This window comes from Monodelphis domestica, chromosome 7, assembly GCF_027887165.1.
Source record: "Monodelphis domestica isolate mMonDom1 chromosome 7, mMonDom1.pri, whole genome shotgun sequence".
Lineage (NCBI taxonomy): Eukaryota > Metazoa > Chordata > Mammalia > Didelphimorphia > Didelphidae > Monodelphis > Monodelphis domestica.
Genome location: NC_077233.1, coordinates 27,538,475 through 27,557,972, shown reverse-complemented (window position 1 = coordinate 27,557,972; position 19,498 = coordinate 27,538,475). Strand labels below are relative to the sequence as shown.

Sequence of the window (19,498 nt, the reverse complement as noted above, 5' to 3'; positions counted from 1 at the left end):
GTGCTGGGCTCTCACTTCCTCAGCGATGATCCCTCCTAATATTGCTGCATGTATGAGAAATGACAAGCTCGGGGAGGCTTGCTTCTACCTTATGGGCCATAACCAAACTACGGTTTGTAGCCAAGTCAATCCTAGGTGTTTCTGTGCTGTGGCCTAATTTCCTCATTGCTTCCGCTTTGCTCTAAACTGATATGTATGGCAATTCATTCTGAGCCTTCTTTCAATTGTAAGTACATGATAGAGCGTGTTCAAGCTTTGATTGTCTCACAAAGTAAGTAGGTGGCCAGCCAGGGTCACAGAAGGACGGTGGAGGCCATCTAGTCCAACCATATCCCTTCCCACCCAAAAGAAACTAGATGGTGCAGTAGCGAAACAGCTAGACCTGAGCTCAAATCCCACCTTAGACACTTCATTAGTTGCATGACCCTGGACAAGTCACTTAACCTCAGCCTCAGTTTCTTCATCTGTAAAACAGGGATAATATTCACACCTACCTCCCAGAGTAGTGGCAAGGATCAAATAAGATCACATTTATACGTCACTTTGCAAATGTTCAAGCAAATATGAATGCTCTATTCATATGCTGTATAGCTATTATTATTATTATTATTATCATCCCCATCCTCCCTGATGAGTGACCTTCCTGGGATCACCTAAATGCCCAAAGTGGAAGGGAACCCATTTAAATTCTCGAGGCAGCCCCTTCCCCTTTTGGACATCTCTTATCATTTTGTTACAGTTACTTGGAAAACTGGGCTCTCTTCTGATTTTCCCAATTGCTCTTAGTTCTTCCCCCGTGAAGCCAAGGAGAATTGTCCCAATGGGAGACCTTTAAGACCCCTTCCAATGTTTATCCTAGAATCCTACTCTAAGATCATTTACATAGATTTATCCAGATCACTGATCCCTGCATAACCTTTAGGCAAGTCCCTAACCCTCCCCGGTCCCCAGCTTTCTCATCTCTAAAATGGAAAGGGGGGACATGAGGGAAGGTGGATTAGATGGCCTCTAAAGTCTCCGAGTTCTAAGCCTGTGAACCCAAATTCAATCCCTCTTGTTAGGGAGAAGCCCTTCAGGTACTTAAAGGAAGTCGTCCTTAGATCCTCTTAGTCTCCTCTTCTAAACAAGGAGGCAGGAAACGAATTTAAAAACGATTGCGCCCAAGGACAAGGTTGTGATGGGAAACCCAAAGTTCTTGGCTTAGGATAAAAATTGCTCTCCCTTCCAACTCTGAAAGAGCCATTTTTCATCTGCCCCATAGTTACAGCCTCCATGGATAGTGAATGGGTGAACCTTTTTTTTTTTTATCCTGAACCAGGAACCTTGACTAGGGTTTGAGAAAAGGTGAGGAAATGGCCCCAGGCTCCCCTGTAATTTGGAATCATCAGCAAGATGGTAACCATGGACTTCTCCCCCAGCCTTGAAACTTTAGTGGAGGTTGAGGGTGACAGTGATAGCCCTTGAATGTAGATAATTCAGTCATTGACAGCTTAGGAGAGAGAGTTACTGAGAACATCTGCATTCCACTTTTTCTCTGCAACTGTCATAATGATGTACTGTGGTAGAAAAGGTCATTCATGAGCATCTGTCTCAAATGGTGGTTTGTGCATGCGTGTGTGTGTTTGTATGTATGCCTGTGTGTGTGATTTATATTTAGGTGCAACCAAATTTCACTATGTTATACGGAGTTATGTGTAGCTACCTACAAAGATTTGTAGGATGTCACTTAACCTGTCTGCATGCTATTTTTGGACAACTCATTTAAGAATCCTCCTGATCAGACCCGTAACAGTAGAAAGAAGAAGGCTAAATAATTATTCAATAGCCCTTAAACACTTTCCATAAACTCTCATGGCTTTCATGCACAACAGCTCTATGAGACTGCTTTATGGACAAGATTATTCCCATTTTACAGACGTGAAAACAGAGGATTAGAAATGTTCATTCATTTACCCCCAATAAGAATAGACAGAACATTAGGTCCCATAGACCGAGCCTTAGTTGTACTTAGCACAAGAGAAGCTGAAAGCATTTTTGGACTCAGAATTAACCAGAAACAATTATTCTTTCATGTCTTTCCACCCCCAGCCTTAAACCTCTCAGCCCTCTCTCATCTTTCCCCAACTAAAAAAAAAAATAACCAAAAAAAACCACCTCTTTTCAAAACAACAATTGTTTAAAGAAAGGGACATTTTTTTTTGTTTTGTGCCATTAATGCTCTGGCCAGGACCAGATACCCTTCAGAGACTTACATAGTGACTGATATTGTAATTATCTAGATGACGTATGCCTAGGTGAGTTTGTAGATGGTAGGAACAATGGGGAATAATAACAGGCTAGCTTCAGAGCATCCCGAGTACCAATCGATAACTCCCCTTATTCCTAGTTACATTTAAATTAACAAAGCTTGAGTTGGCTTCCATTACTGACTGTCTTAACAGTTGTTTGTATTTGTCATTAATGGAGTCTGAAATGTAGTGAATGGTGTCTGGAGCTGAAGGACTCTCGTACCAAACTGTTACTTTCGTCTCTTCCAGACCCCAGCAGCGACAGGAACGGCCCCACCACAAGTCCACAAAATGTACCGGAAATGAAAAGTGGGCCATCCGATCGGCGACAACACCCATCATTGGAGTCCAGTTATCCACCAGATTTTCACAAATCATCACAACATGGGGAAAAGCGGGCATATGTTAAAGACCCAAAAGGCAGCAGAGAGTATAGCAGACAACTCAATGAGCACCACACTTGGAATGGAATTTCTAAAAGACCTGACGGGGCCGGTGCAGGGAGGCCAAAGGACCGGACACCAGAGGGACGGAGAGAAACGCACCCGGAGAGGCTGGTGATAAACGGACCAAAAAAGAAATCACCAGAGAAGAGGAGAGAGGGAACGCGGAGTGCTGACAATACTTTGGAACGGAGAGAACGGCATGAGAGGCGGCGAGAGGTTTCTCCTGGGAAGAGAAGAGAACGGTCACCAGGCCACCGAAAAGAGGGTTCACCCAGCAGACGGAGGAGATCCCTGGAAAGACTCTTGGATCAAAGGAAATCTCCAGACCGAAGAAGAGAGTTCTCGCCTGAGAGGAGGGCCAAGTCCTCCGATCGAAGGAGAGAGCGGTCCCCCGAGAGGAGGCGGGCACGGTCGCCAGAGAGGAGAAACAGAGATGACAAAATCAGCCGTAAAGAAAGGGAAGGCCCCATTCAGAAGCCAGAGATGAACAGAAGTTCCAGACATCCCCCTGAGCAGAGAAGGAGACCTTATAAAGAATGCAGCACTGACCTCAGTATCTGAGCCTTTTTGCATCACGTTCCAGCCTTTACAGGGTTAAAGATTTTAAGAGGGTAACAAATTATTTAGTTTCTTACATAACAAAGCATCCAATACCTGATGATATTAAGGAATAGCAACAAACATTTTATGCAGATGAAACATATAAGAAAAATATATGAAAAAGTGTTGTGCCTGATGTATCATATTAAAGAAAGTATTTTTAAATGTATACTTTTTTGAAAATTATTTGCCAAATGCTGGCCCTAAAGGATATAAATTTTGTTTCTACATGCAGTGTAGAGTTGTGGAGAGTCATCCTTGACTGGGCAGCCTTTAACTCTCATAGTCAAATGGGGCAGTCAGTAATTCCTCTAGGGAAGGAAGTTTATTGATTACATTTAATTAATTGGATCCAGACTGTTATTTAGTGATTTACTGCTATGCTGAATCCAAGAGTTTTGAAAAGAAATGGGGAAGGGGGGGCGGGGGGGAAGCATTATGCCAGTAGGAGCTGAGGACTCTTCCTGAAGAAATAGAAAGCAAGCTATCCTCAAAATGAATTAACTGTTTGGAGAGACTACTATGATGATGAAGGATATTTATATGAAGACTAAGGAGCACAAAGAGATTGACTTGATTTCTGATTTAGCGCCGGTTCGGCCAACGGTTTATATCTTTCCTGTCTGTTAGGAGATACCGAGGCAGGAGCCAGGGCTGCCACACCTGTGACACAAGTGTAGACCACCAAGCTCATTAAGAATCCACAACACCTATAGAGGCCGAATTAAGGCAGAGCCACTGCAGTTTAGCTCAGACAACTAGAAGCGATGGGACCAAATGCCAAGCGTGGGTTGCATCATCTTAGAAGTAGGATAGCAACTAGAAAATGGGGATGCACACACAGTATAATGGAGGCATTGGAAATCTCCAGTATACAGTGAGTGTTTTTCATTCTGCCTAGGATAAACCAGTAGACATTCTTTGCCAGAATTTTTCATTAAGGAAGTAGGGAAGGAGAGAAGGACAAATTTCTGCATTTGTTTTCTTTACTGTTTGATTCTTCCTGAGGCTAGCAGGATACACCTCGTGAATAACAGTGAAATATCCCCAGGATGACCAAAGAAGCCATTGGGAAAGTCCACCCAATCTGGTTGGGAAGTTTCCACCCTGGTGACTTTGTCGCTTGAATAGCTCTGGACAGCAGAACAAAATACAAGGGTTTGGGGTGGCTTTTTTTTCTTTCTTTCTCTTTTCCTTTCTTTTGAGTTGTAATTTTTCAAGATGCAAGTAGTGTAGTGACGTCTGCTATGGCCGTGTTTTACGGCTGGAATGGATTACTGCCTAGCTGAGCCAAAATGTTTGCCGTTCCCTTTGGACCACTCGAGTAAACTGCTGCTTGTGGCGTGTTGGTGTGTCCATGGTCTACTGTTTCACATCTTCCATACAGACACCAAGCATTGCGAGTCTATCACTGTTTTTCCCGTGGTACTGTAAAAAACAATCAAAAAATATTAAAAAAAAACCCAACTACAAAAAAAAAACAAGATGGCCAATCATTGTGTGTACAGAGTTTAAATTGTAATTAATAGAGCCTGTTGAAACACAAAACAAAACTGTTGCCTTTTTTCTTGTATAAAAGAGAATTTATGACAAAATGTAGCTGTGAGGAATGTGATTAAGTGTTTATATTTCTGAAAATGAAGCAAATTGATTCATGGGGATATATTTTAATGTACACTGAATCAGGTATGTAAAGCTGTTTTAAAAGGGGAGCCTCTATAAATAATTCTCAAGCTTTCATGTATCCCATCATGGTGGCCTGCCTGTGGAATATTCAGCCCTTGTCCGCATCCTCTGTTCTCCACTCATCCCTTCTTGCTGTGTGCTGTAGGCATAATGCTCTTTTGGTGTTGATGAAAAGCAGTACGTGGGCCAATCTTTTTATAAAACACTATGCATATATAAATACAACATTGTTCATAGCTTTATTTGAATTTCGGGTTTATACATGGACTGGGTAGGAGTCAAAGTAGATGGAGATTTACTCAAAGCCAGCTACTTTCCTCGAAACAGACATAATGTATGTTGTTATGACATCGAAGGAGAAAGCCTGTGAATGCTATTTTTATTATGAAATAAATTTTTTCCATACAAAGCATCCATCCATTCATCTGCAGTAGTCAAATGTTAGAAGAAATGACCCTGAATAACGCTGTTCGTGTCCACTTTGTGTGGGGTTTTTTCCCCTTTAGGCAAGAAATTGGTTTCCACCAAAGGTCCCACCACCAGGAGTTGATTCCTGATTTCTAGCCAAATACATGATGTGAAATGCCTGCTGTCCCCCAGGTCAATTCCATATTTATTTTTCCCTCATCAAGATGGAGCTTTGAGTAGATCCCAAAGTGAACCTGTCTTAGAATAACTAATCATCAGGGGTGACATCTACAACTTTAAATCTGTGTGTAACCCTTGGGGGCTGTTCAGAGTCTCTTAAGACTTGGAAGATGACAACTCAGTCTTCATTCCCCAAGTTGAGTTTGTTCTTTGGAAACACCGTACTGTATGAGGACTCTGCATTAAGTCAAAGGATACAGTTTTCTCCAGACTCCTGTATTTAATATGGCGTCCTTCTTCCTGGTTCACTACTCTAGCTAGCACACAAGTCAAAGTCCTGATGGGAGGCAACTAAGGAGTAAATTTTGTATGTTCAAAATCGAATCATTTACAGTTATGCCCTCCCCACCCCCCACTACACAATTCTTGGAAGAACAATAGGGTGAAAATCAGACACCCTACTTGTATTTTTTAAGTTTAAGTCTTTTGTGAAAGATTTTTTTAATGCATTTTTACTGTAAAAAATACACGGAAAATGTATGCATTCCATAACAATTACGGCTTCTGGATTTGTACTGTTGTTGTCTCTAATTTGTCGCCTCAGCTTTCTGAATATATTTGGGTCAAGTCTTCAGATGGGAACTGGTCAGGACAACACTTTTTTTTTAAAACTAAAATATTAGTGTAACCCAGCAAGGTTAAATGACTGTCATACTGTTTCCATCAAAGCTTATCAGCCAAGAGTAGAAGGAATGAATGGCACTGTAGAATTTCTTCAGAGAACCTAGCAAGCTCCCCACCTTCCTCTCACCACTTCTTTAGTTCCCTATTTCTTTTCTATTAAAAAAAATTAAGTATTTTTAGTCAATGGATTCATATTCCATCTCATTGCTTGGTACACTTTCTAGCATTTAGTAGGCCCTTAATACTTACTGCCCAAGTACTATTTGTATGACCGTGGCAGTTCACTTTAACCACCTTGGGCCTCAGTTTCCTCTGTAAAATGGGAGTTTGGGCCAGATGGCTTCTGATGTCCCTTTCAGTTCTGTCTGGGTGTTGCTACAATTCTATGATCAGTGGCTATCCAGTTCAGTGATGTCAGACCCAAACAGACATGGGGGCCACCAAATGTGAATAAGGATCCCCACAGAACTGCATGTTGACTTAGAAACATTGTATTTTATGTATTTTGTTAAACATTTCCCAATTACATTTTCATCTAGCTTGAGCTGCACTTGCATTTGATACCTGATCTAATCCAACATGTATCTTTCCATATATAATTTCCGTATATAGACATATTTATACATATATATATCCACACACATATGCGTATAGATTTGTATCTGCTTTACAAAATTCTAATGGGGTTATTTAGCCTCTGCTTAAATACCTCCACTGAGGGTGGAATTCACTACCATTTTTATATAGCCTTAATTTTTAAGGAAGGTTTTTCTTCCATCAAATATAAATGTCCCTCTTTTTATCCTCCATTGTCCAAAATTTGGATTGGATGAGATGCTATCTGTCATTTGTAAAACAAGAGAGCCAACTATATGATCTCTGTGGTCCCTAAGACCATGATCCTGTGTTTCCATCCATTGTTCCCATCTAGTTTTGCATCAAGTATGGAAAATCTAATCCCTCTTCCACATGACACCTTCAGATTCTTGAAAATATCAACAATCTACCCTCTCCCACCCCAGGCTTTTCTTCCCCTGTAACTTCACTTCATAACTATTTAATAAGACAGATTAAATCTAATCCCTAAGATCAACATCTCTAGTTTCTTCAACGGAATCTCTTGTGGCCCTTCATCATCATTTCTGCCCTCCTCTAAGTGATCTCCCTTTTATCAATCCAGACTACGGGACCATAACACAGTTCTCCAGCTGTGGGCTGACCATGGCAAAGTTGGTAGGACTACCATCTCAGCCAATCATAACAATAAAAAAAAAATTAACAGGCACCCCACTGAAAAAGGAGAAGGAGAGTCCTTCCTGCCTTTATAAAATTGGCCTGCAAATTAGAAAATGCTACTACCCAAACAGAGTTATGCTCAGAAGTATTTGGTCATCCCAAATGAAGAGGTCGTTGGCTGGGAGCTTTGGGACCAGGGCAGGGTATCAACTTAGCTTACTTGGAGAAACAGCTTGCTCCACTTTGGAAAAGAATATAATGGTTAGGAAATTGTTCCTGACATCAAGCCAAAACCTGTCTCTGAAAAACCCTCATTCATTGTAGCTCTATAAAATGGGAGAAAGTTAGAATGCTCCATTGTTTCACTTGACAAGGAGATAAAATTGGTCAATGCTTCAATACACTTCCATGTGTATGATTTAGTTGCTCAAGCCTTCAATTTTGTAAGCCATTAAAAAAAATCACTTTTTATTGGCTTTTCTTCCTGAACATTCCAACGTATATCCTACAGTTCATCCCTTCTGCTGAACTTTGTCTTGTTCTGTTTTGTCACATGAGCAGTAATTACAGACACTGGAGCCTTCCCTCTTTTATTAAAGGAGTCATTCCCATGATCCCTTATGGTTCAATTGGCAATTGAGACCTTTAAAATCAGCATAAAACAAAAGACACTGCGATCAGGTTACTGAGGCCATGCTTTCTCCTATCCTAAAAGCCAGTGAGCCCTCAGATAACATCACTAGCTATGAGCTAGGTCCTTTTAGGATGCTTCCAAGAAGTTTTTTCATGTGACGGTACCATTGTCCTTATTTCCTTTGAGCATATTTAGAAAAAAACCATGGCCCTTCCCTGCAGATATTTGGAGGTGTTTTCAACAGTTGGACTTCACAGGAAAGGCATTTTTTTTATTCATTCAAGTGTCTCAAAGGCACCGAGGATGGAATGGGAAGTTAATATTAGTTCATATCCTGTCCTCCATCTTGTGTCTCCTACAGTAACTCATTTAACCTCTTTGACCTTAATTTATTCCTTTATCAAATAAGATTATTTCTGACAACCCCAAGAGGACTAGATAGCCACTAATCTGACTCACATTAAATAATTCTACATTGATTTTGATATAACATGTGTCAAATTATGTCTCCCTAAAAGGTAACATGATCTTGCCCATCAGGCAGCACTTTGGAATAGTGTTATATAATGAGGAAAACATTCCTGATACTGAGCCAAAATTGACCTCTTTGAAACCCTCATCTATTGTTCTTGATTTGGTCCATTGGGGTCAAGCAAAGGAAAATCTAATCCCTCTTACTTGTGATAACCCTTCAAAGAATGAAGATCAGAGGATGTGAAGTGACTTACCAAGAAGCCAGAGGAGCTCAGTCAGCCTTTGTGTTTGGTTTCTCAGCCCATCACATACTTTTTCATTATATCACACTGCCCACCTCTCCAAGGTAGTATGCCACCACAGTCATAGTACTGATGTGGCATATCTCTACGGGTAGTCTATACAGCTTTGAGGAATTTAATGTTTTTACTCCTCTTTTCTTTACATTTATTAATTAACTTTGATGGCAAGGTATTACAGATGATATGCCCAAAGCCTTTTTCCCTTTCCCTCAAGGAATGATCATTTGAAGTAGGTCAAGTGTTCCTCCAGCAACCTTACTCAGGAATTTTACCTGTCTAAAGAGAAAATTTTCATCTTTATCCTAAATAGATCATAGAATTAAAGGAGCAAAGGAGTCATAAATAAGCCATTTTGTCTTCTTTATGTCAACAAGTGTGACACTAATGAGCCAAATCACTCTCTATATTGAAAGGGAAGGATTTGGCTTAGAAAGAGGGAGTTTCTTGACATTGGTTAAACATGGCATCAACATGGAAAAATACAGAACCACTGAAGTAGTTATGAAGGACAAGTCTTTAATCAGGACAAGGCAGATAGAGTTTGTACATCCTCTACATAGTCATAAACATACACCCCACAGAGCCAAGCTCTGGGACTGAGGACAATGTCCCGGGGGGAAATGCACCACAAGTGGGAATGTCCAGCATGGGAATTTCCAATGAAGTAAATATTTGAGGTCTTAAATACCCTTTGAGGAAGAATGGAAAGGAAAGACAACGGATTGGCTTACAAGGAGACAAGGGAAAGAGGACTCCAGCCAGGAGCACAATGCAGGAAAGGCCTAGATACAATGGAAGAAACTTCTAAGACTAATAAGGTACTTAAGATTTGATTATCTTAAAAGAGTTTGACCCTCTTTTACTTGTATTTTTTAGTCGAAGGGAGAAAAGGGGCCTAAGCATGGACAGTTGGCATCTGGGTCACACCTCATTTGTTACTATGCACTGACAGCTCTGTCAGAAGACAGACATGCTGCCTTCAGCAAAATCTTAACAGTAAAAACCACCCCATTTCCCAAATTCTATCAGGTCTTTCAAGTCCTATAGATCCATATGTAGGCCCCAGTGTCCTTTCTCTTGTAGATGTCTCCTTTGTAATAGATGGATTCTTGGAACAGTTTCATTGTTCGCCCTGTTAGGAGTCTTTGGAAACTTGGTGAAGTCCTTGATGTATTAGATGCACTCCTTCTTCATGTTCTGGCCATAGGGTAGCTTGCTTTAGGTTTTGACTCCCTAGGAAATGACTGAGATGAAGTTAGGGGCTCCAGGGGTTCTTGGCTCCAAGAAAATATTGTATTTCCATTAGCTACACCTCAAACATTTTTCTTTTGGTCTAAGCACAGAAGCTGGTTTTGAAGAAAAACTTGGGCTGTTCAATTAAAACGCTCAGGATCTTTTACTTTAAATCACAAAGCATTTTCCCAAATGGTTCTTGTCCATTTTCAATAACCCATCAGATCTACAGCTTACCAGACCCAAGTTAGCTTTCTTACACTTTGGAACACATGCATGTTCATTGGACTAGTTCTATGTTCTCTAGACAGAATCACAGAATAGCTTAAAAAGTTTGAAATTTCGGAGCAAGGACACATGTGGAATCGCGTGTTGGCTAGGGAAGGGGTGGCGGGAGGGGGGGAGGAAAAGAAAATGATCTGTTTCCCATGAATAATATATGAAAATGACCAAATAAAATAATGTTAAAAGAAAAAAAAAGTTTGAAATTATAGCATTCAGACCAAAAGAGCTAATATCTAGAATAAAAATGTATCATTACTGGTATCATAAAGAAATTAACTGCTATTAATATGCATTCTTTTCCATATTCACCATGCCAAAAGCTGTAAAGGACATACTAAAATATAAAGTTATAAATCCTGGACCTTTCCTTTGGGACTCCTGCTGGAGATTCTGATATCCAGATAGCAAATTCTATATTCTTAGCTATGGGGGAATCAACCATTAGTACAATCACAAACATTAGTGACTAACATTTAAATTGCAAGCTTTTTAAAGTCATTATTAGAAAAACCTTAATTTAAGAAATCCAGTATAGGCAGAATCCAGAACAAATCCAGAACTTAAGTTCTCAAAGTTCTATGAGCGGCTTTTTTTTACAAAAAAATTTACAACCGTTATCAAAAACCCTTAAATTATAGCATTCATATCATTAGCAACTTTCCTCCATTTGAATTGGTCCAAAGAGGTCTGAGAATTCTCAGAGCTTAGATTAAACACCTAGTTAGTTTAAAAAACCTAGACTCCAAGAACCAGGAGAACATTGTACACAGACAGATACACTGTGGCATAATTGATTATAATGGATTTCTCTACTAGCAGCAATGCAATGATCCAGGACAATCCTGAGGGACTTCAGAGAAAGAACACCATCTACATCCAGAGGAAGAACTGTGGGAGCAGAAATACAGAAGAAAAACAACTGCTTGATTACATGGGTCGATGGGAATATGATTGGGGAGGTAGACTGTAATGATCATCTGAGTGCAAACATAAATAATATGGAAATAGGTCTTGATCAAAGACACATCCCAGTGGAATTGCGCATTGGCTACAGAAGGGGAGTGGGCTAAGAGATGGGAAAGAACATAAGTCATATAACTATGGGGAAATATTCTAAATTAATTAATTAAATAAACTTAAAAAATGAATTGATTTTATCTTGAATAAAAAATAAAATAAAAAAAGCAAAATAAACCCAGGGCTCCAAAGTCCAGCTCAACTTCCATTCAAAGCTTCAGTCAACCATCCAGATTCTTTCTCACTGCTGTTTGCTTTTTTCATCTGTACCACACCATCCCCTCTCCTACTTCCTATAGGGTAAGGGTAGGTAGAAACACAGCTATCTTGCTTCACTCACATACATATTCCCAAATACATGCACACAAGCCAAGCACATACCTACAAGTATGGAGGTTGCACCACCAGGCTAAACTGAACCCCATGCACTCTAAAACAGAAAGAAATTATTTTTTTCTATCACAATTTTGCTAATCCCATTCATTTTCTCCAGTCCTTTAAATATCTACAATTCCTTTAGTGGGGGTGGTTGCTGCACTGACAAAGATTGTAACCCCTCTATTATTTAATTGATGGTCTCCCAGAGTTGCCCCAAAATTTATTCTTCTTGAAGCCAACCCGGTGATGACATGCTCTATGAATTCAATCCACAGATAACCATAGTCAGACAGTGTGGCAGAATAAGTGAAGTAGCCTCAGTCAGGAAGTCTTACCTCTTGGCCATTTTGGTTGTGGTGACCCTGGGGAGGCCATATTACTCCCATTGCTCCAGGCAAATGTCTGAGATTACAAATTATAGAGAAGGTGCCAAACTACATTGGTTAAACACATTTTCTCACCTGAGAATTCTCTGTACCAGTGAAATCACAGGTCCAACCCCTATGTCTATCTTACCCAGTTTAGTATGATCCACCTGACCCTTGCTTCATACCACAAAGAGGCAATGTAAGTCTTCAATGAAGACTCCCTCTATTAACAGAGATGATTGAGGATTTACAATAGTGTTAGTGTAAATTGTTAAAATGCCCTCTTTATAATTCAAAACCTATCATACCTGGGGAATCTTAGAATCCAGTGCCTCCCATTATCTCCACCCCTTGCCTCATGCAATTGCGGAGCAATTTCTCTACCAATGAGTAGAGAATCTCTTACCAATGGGATTTGGGACCTGGTTACACTAGGAACCAAAAGGGATCTCAGATATCATTTGTTTCAAGACCTTCATGAAACACAGAGGTTGGCTGGCCAGAGGATTATCTCACCAAGAAGCTTACTGAGCCATCTCTTTGGAAAACTGAATAGCAGAAATGGAAATCCACACTTCCTATGGTATCCCAATCCCTTTGGGGCCTACTCTTGTGGTAGAAAGTTCATTTCATAGTGAGCTAAAGCCTTGATAACTTCTCATTGTTCCTAGTTCTGCCACCTGGAGTAAAGCAGATAAAGGGTAATTTCTTCCAAGGGACAGGACTTGGACCTGGGCTTTTATTAGCATAAGAGAATGATGGTGAATCTTTTAGAGGCTGTATACTGTGCCCCCCAGGGACTGGGTGTCATGCCCTGCTCCCCACTGTGTGCCAGATGTTCCCTGCCCCCCTTACCCTACATATGGGATGGGAAAGAACAACCATTGGGCTACTAGGAGATGGGGTAGGTGATGTGGAAAAATGTTATCAGGCATGGTGGAGAGGGGAAAGGGAGCAGCTCCATCTGAATCCCTCTGCCTTTCTAGTAATGAACTCTGGTGGGGAATGGGGAAGGAATGGTGCTCTGCATTCCATTTTTGCCACATGTACCATAGGTTCACCATTACGAGCATAGAGAATTGCAACAACAGTAATAATCAACCTTGGGAGGTGGAGTCAAGATGGTGGCATAGAGGCAGCAAAAGTTCAGACTCTGAAAACCTTTCCTAACAGATTACAAACTAAATGCTCCTAAGGGACTGAAAACCTAACAACAAGACAGAGCCAAGGAACCCTCCTATTGGACTCAACTTAAAAGGTACACCCCCCAAAAGCCTGAAAACACTCAGGTTTAAGGGGAAGGAAGAAGGAAGTTCCCAGGACCCCTTCCCCACCTAGAGCACTGAGCCTCCAGCAGTAGCTGAAACCTCTGGACCGAAAAGGGTGCTGGTCTGGAGGGAGTACCTTGAGGGCAAAACTGTGCCAGGCTCAGAGCTTCAAACACAGGCAGTGGGGAATCAGTTGGAGAAGAAGTGCAGAGTGAGCAGCCTAGTTGTAGCAGCAGAAACACTACATATTGCAACCCTCTCTTCTGGAGGTTTTGACCTCAGGGCACATCCAGCTCTGCAAGTTCAAACCAGCAGGACTTAATCTCGTCAAATCCTTCAGAGGGCAGGGAATCTCAAGCTCCAACACCCCTCCCCCACAGACTGCACTGAGAGATTTTCTGACAAAGCTCCAAGGGGGAAGGCTGAAAGAAAAGCCTAAAACCACAGATCCAAAACATAATGAGAGGAGCAAGAGTGCAGGCAACAACAGGGGCAAATATGAGCAAATGACAGAAAAAGAAAAAAGAAATTACAATCAACAGCTTCTATCCAGGCAATGAACAAAGAGCAAATGTAACAAAGAAGGATTAAGAAACACCAAGAAAAAACACAGAAACTCCAGAGAATTTGGACACAGGCTTTGGAAGACCTCAAAATACAATTCAAAACACAATTAAGAGAGGCTGAAGACAAGTGGGAAAAGAACTTAAAAAGCAAGATAAGTCATCTGGAAACAGAGGCATTTGAACTAAAACAAGAAAATAGTGTCTTGAAGGCCAAAATTAATCAGCTTGAAAATGAGGCAAAGGAGATGAAAGAGGAGGCAAAAAAAAATGAAAGATGACCTCCAAAGAAAATCAGACCAAGAGGAGAAGGATGACCAAAAAGCCAGGGATGAAATCCAGTCTTTAAAAACCAGAATACAACAATTAGAAGCAAGCGACTTCACAAGGCAGCAGGAAACTAAAAAAAAAAAATCAAAAGAATGAAAAGATTGAGGAAAATATGAAGCACCTCATTCACAAAACAGAAGATTTAGAAAATTGTTCCAGGAGAGACAACTTAAGAATCATTGGTCTACCAGAAGCCCATGACAAAAGAAAAAACCTGGACATCATCCTACAGGAAATTATCCAAGAAAACTTCCTCGATATTCTAGAACAAGAGGGAAAAGTGGAGATTGAAAGAATCCACAGATCACCTCCTGTACTTAATCCCCAACTGACAACACCCAGGAATGTTATAGCCAAATTCAAGAATTATCAGACTAAGGAAAAAATATTACAAGCTGCTAAGAAGAAGTCATTCAGATACCAAGGAACTACAGCAAGGATAACACAAGATCTGGCTGCATCTACACAGAAGGACCAAAAGGCATGGAATATGATATTCCGGAAAGCAAGGGAACTAGATCTACAATCAAGAATCAACTATCTAGCAAAACTGACTATATTCTTATGAGGTAAAATATGATCATTTAACAAAAGAGAAGGATTCCAAGCATTTGTAAAGAAAAGACCAAACCTGAATAGAAAATTTGATGCCCAAACAAAGAACTCAAGAGAATCATGAAAAGGTCATTAAGAAAGAGGGAAAAAAGAAAAACCAAACCAAACCAAAAAAAAAAACAACTTTTTTAAAGAGACCCAATAAGTTAAAATGATATATATCCCTATAATAAAAGAGGTCATTGGCAATTCTTAAAAATTGTTATTATCAGGGGGCAGCTGGGTGGCTCAGTGGATTGAGAGCCAGGCCTAGAGATGGGAGGTCCTAGGTTCAAATCTGGCCTCAGACACTTCCCAGCTGTGTGACCCTGGGCAAGTCACTTGACCCCCATTGCCTAACCCTTACCACAATACAGAGTATTGACTCCAAGATGGAAGGTAAGGGTTTTAGAAAAAATTGTTATTATCACCTGGGTAGCTAGAAGAACTATTCTTAGAGGGAACAGTGACAAACTGTATAGGATGAAATGCCAATACATAAATATGTATATAGATATATGTACGCATAAATATATATATATATACACATATATATACAAGTAGAGCTAAAAAAGAGGTTAATGCTAAGAGAAATGCAAAAATAATCAAAATGGGGTAAATTTATATGTCACAAAGAAGCACCTGGCTGGAGGAGGGGAGAACATCAATACACTGGAAGGGTAAAGAGGTTGGAGATAGGAAATATTCAATTCTTACGTGCATTGAAATTGACTCAAATAGGGAAGAACAATCAAATATATTGCGTCAGAGAATTGATTTGCAGCCTATAGGGAAGTAGAAGAGTAATAAACGGACTGGTGGGGAGGGAAGCAATACAAGGGAAGGAGAGGGTAAGGGGTAGTTTAAAAAGACTGTAAAGAAAATAAGAGGGGGAATAAGAAGGGAGGGGGTAGGAAGAGAAGTAAAATAAGGGTGGAAATTAGGGGGACTGACTAAAAACAAAACATTGGTGTAGAAGGAAATAATGAAAGAAGAAAAGTCAGGACTAGGAGTGAAATCAAAATGCTGGGAAATACACAACTGGTAATCATAACTCTGAATGTGAATGGAATGAACTTACCCATAAAAAGCAAGCAAATAGCAGAGTGGATTAGAAACCAAACCCTACCATATGCTGTCTTCAAAAATACACATGAGGAAGGTAGACACGCATAGGGTAAAAGTAAGAGGATGGAGCCAAATCTATCGGGCATCAACTGATAAAAAAGAAGGCAGGAGTCGCAATCATGAAATCTGACAAAGCCAAAGTAAAAATAGATCTAGTCAAAAGAGATAGGGAAGGTAACTACATCCTGATAAAAGGCAGTATGAACAATGAGGAAATATCAGTATTCAGCATGTATGCACCAAATGGCATAGCATCCAAATTTCTAAAGGAGAAACTAGTGGAGCTCAAGGATACAATACAAAGAAAAACTATACTAGAGGGGGACCTGAACCTTCCTCTATCAGCACGAGATAAAATCATACCAAAAAAAAAATAATAAAAAGGTAAGAGAAGTGAATGAAGTCTTAGAAAAATTAGAGTTAGTAGATATGTGGAGAAAAATAAATAGGGACATAAAGGAATACACCTTCTTTTCAGCAGCACATGGTACATTCACAAAGACTGACCATGTACTGGGTCATAAAAACATTGTAAACAAGTCCAAAGGAACAGAAATAATAAATGCTACCTTCTCAGACCACAATGCAATGAAAATAATAATTAGTAAGGGTATATGAAGAGGCAAATGAAAAATTAATTTGAAATTAAACAATATGATTCTCCAAAACTGGTTAAAGAACAAATCATAGAAACAATTAATAATTTCATTCAAGAAAATGACAATGATGAGACATTCTTTCAAAACCTATGGGATATAGCCAAAGCAGTACTCAGGGGGAAATTTATATCCTTGAGTTCATATATTAACAAATTAAGAAGGGCAGAGGTCAATGAATTGGGCATGCAAATTAAAAAAACTAGAAAGTGAATGAATTAAAAATCCTCAGATGAAGACTAAATTAGAGATCCTAAAAATCAAAGGAAAAATTAATAAAATTGAAAGTCAAAAAACAATCTGATTTAATAAATAAGACTAGAAGCTGGTAGTTTGAAAAAAGAACAAATAAAATAGACAAAGTACTGGTCAATCTAATTTAAAAAAAGAAAGAAGAAAACCAAATTGACAGTATCCAAGATGAAAAGGAAGACCACCTCAAATGAAGAGGAAATTAAGGCAATCATTAAAAATTATTATGCCCAATTACATGGCAATAAATATGGTAATCTAGGTGATATGGATGAATATTTACAAAAATATAAATTGCCTAGACTAAAAGAGGAAGAAATAGACTACCAAAACAACCCCATATCAGAAAAATAAATTGAACAAGCCATCAAGGAATTTCCTAAGAAAAAATCCCCAGGCCCATATGGATTCACAAATGAATTCTATCAAACATTCAAATAACTAATCCCAATATTGTACAAACTATTTGATGAAATAAGCAAAGAAGGAGTTATACCAAATTCCTTTTACAATACCAATATGGTACTGATTTCAAAGCCAGGCAGGTCAAAAACAAAAACAGAAAACTACAGATCAATCTTCTTAATGAATATAGATGCAAAAATCTTAAATAGGATACTAGCAAAAAGACTCCAGCAAGTGATCATGAGGGTGATTCACTATGACCAGGTAGACTTTATACCAGGAATGCAAGGATGGTTCAATATTAGGAAAATCATCCACATAATTGACCATATTAACCATCAAACAAACAAAAATCACATGATTATCTCAATAGATGCAGAAAAAGCCTTTGACAAAATACAACAATCATTCCTATTGAAAACACTAGAAAGCATAAGAATAGAAGGGTCATTCCTAAAAATAATAAACAGTATATATCTAAAACCATCAGCAAATATACTTCCCAATAAGATCAGGAGTCAAACAAGGATGCACATTATCACCTTTATTATTTAATATTGTACTAGAAACACTAGCAGTAGCAATTAGAGAAGAAAAAGAAATTGAAGGCATTAAAATAGGCAATGAGGAGACCAAATTATCACTCTTTGCAGATGACATGATGGTCTACTTAAAGAATCCTAGAGAATCAACTAAAAAACTAGTTGAAATAATCAACAACTTTAGCAAAGTTGCAGGATACAAAATAACCCCGCATAAGTCATCAGCTTTTCTATATATCTCCAACCCAGTTCAGCAGCTAGAATTAGAAAGAGAAATTCCATTTAAAATCACCCTAGACAATATAAAATACTTAGGAATCTATCTGCCGAGACAAACACAGGAACGATATGAATACAACTACAAAACACTCTCCACACAACTGAAACTAGATCTAAACAATTGGAAAAGCATCGATTGTTCATGTGTAGGATGAGCTGAGATAATAAAAATGACAATCCTACCCAAATTAATTTACTTATTTAGTGCCATAGCCATTGGACTATCAAAAAACTTTTTTACTGAATTTGAAAAAAACCATAACAAAGTTCATTTGGAAGAAAAAAGATCAAGGATATCCAGGGAAATCATGGGGAAAAAATGCAAAGGAAGGAGGACTTGCAGTCCCAGATCTCAAACTATACTATAAAGCAGTAGTCATCAAAACAATTCGGTACTGGCTAAGAGACAGAAAGGAGGATCAGTGGAATAGACTGTGGGTAAATGACCTCAGCAAGACAGTATACAATAAACCCAAAGACCCCGGCTTTTGGGACAAAAACCCACTATTCGATAAAAACTGCTGGGAAAATTGGAAGACAGTGTGGGAGAGATTGGGTTTGGATCAACACCTCACACCCTACACCAAGATAAACTCAGAATGGGTGAATGACTTGAATATAAAGAAGGAAACTATAAGTAAATTAGGTGAACACAGAATAGTATACATGTCAGAACTTTGGGAAGGGAAAGATTTTAAAACCAAGCAGGAGCTAGAAAAAAATCACAAAATGTAAAATAAATAATTTTGATTACATCAAATTAAAAAGTTTTGTACAAACAACACCAATGCAATCAAAATTAGAAGGGAAGCAACAAATTGGGAAACAATCTTCATAACAAAAGCCTCTGATTAAAGTCTAATTACTCAAATTTATAGAGCTAAATCAATTGTACAAAAAATCAAGCCATTCTCCAATTGATAAATGGGCAAGGGACATGAATAGACAATTTTCCGTTAAAGAAATCAAAACTATTAATAAGCACATGAAGAAGTGTTCTACATCTCTTATAATCAGAGAGATGCAAATCAAAACAACTCTGAGGTATCACCTCACACCTAGCAGATTGGCTAACATAACAGCAAAGGAAAGTAATGAATGCTGGAGGGGATGTGGCAAAGTAGGGACATTAATTCATTGCTGGTGGAGTTGTGAACTGATCCAACCATTCTGGAGGGCAATTTGGAACTATGCCCAAAGGGTGCTAAAGGACTGTCTGCCCTTTGATCCAGCCATAGCACTGCTGTATTTGTACCCCCAAA

The 19,498-nt window shown here is 39.2% G+C and overlaps 1 protein-coding gene across 32 annotated transcripts in view; it reads left to right on the top strand.

Moving 5' to 3' along the window:
• Nucleotides 1-5,429, top strand: part of MAGI1 (membrane associated guanylate kinase, WW and PDZ domain containing 1) — a 757,001-nt gene extending 751,572 nt beyond the window's left edge. For 20 of the 32 annotated variants that reach the window (XM_007500036.3, XM_056804383.1, XM_007500035.3 and 17 more), the window contains one exon: nucleotides 2,538-5,429. In XM_007500036.3, coding sequence (XP_007500098.1) covers nucleotides 2,538-3,295 — 758 coding nt within the window. In that variant the 3' untranslated portion in view covers nucleotides 3,296-5,429. Of the gene's footprint in view, nucleotides 1-23; nucleotides 113-2,537 lie in introns of all 32 variants that reach the window. The other 12 variants (XM_007500045.3, XM_007500046.3, XM_001363678.4 and 9 more) reach the window with 3 other exon arrangements.
• Nucleotides 5,430-19,498: the final 14,069 nt, after the last annotated feature.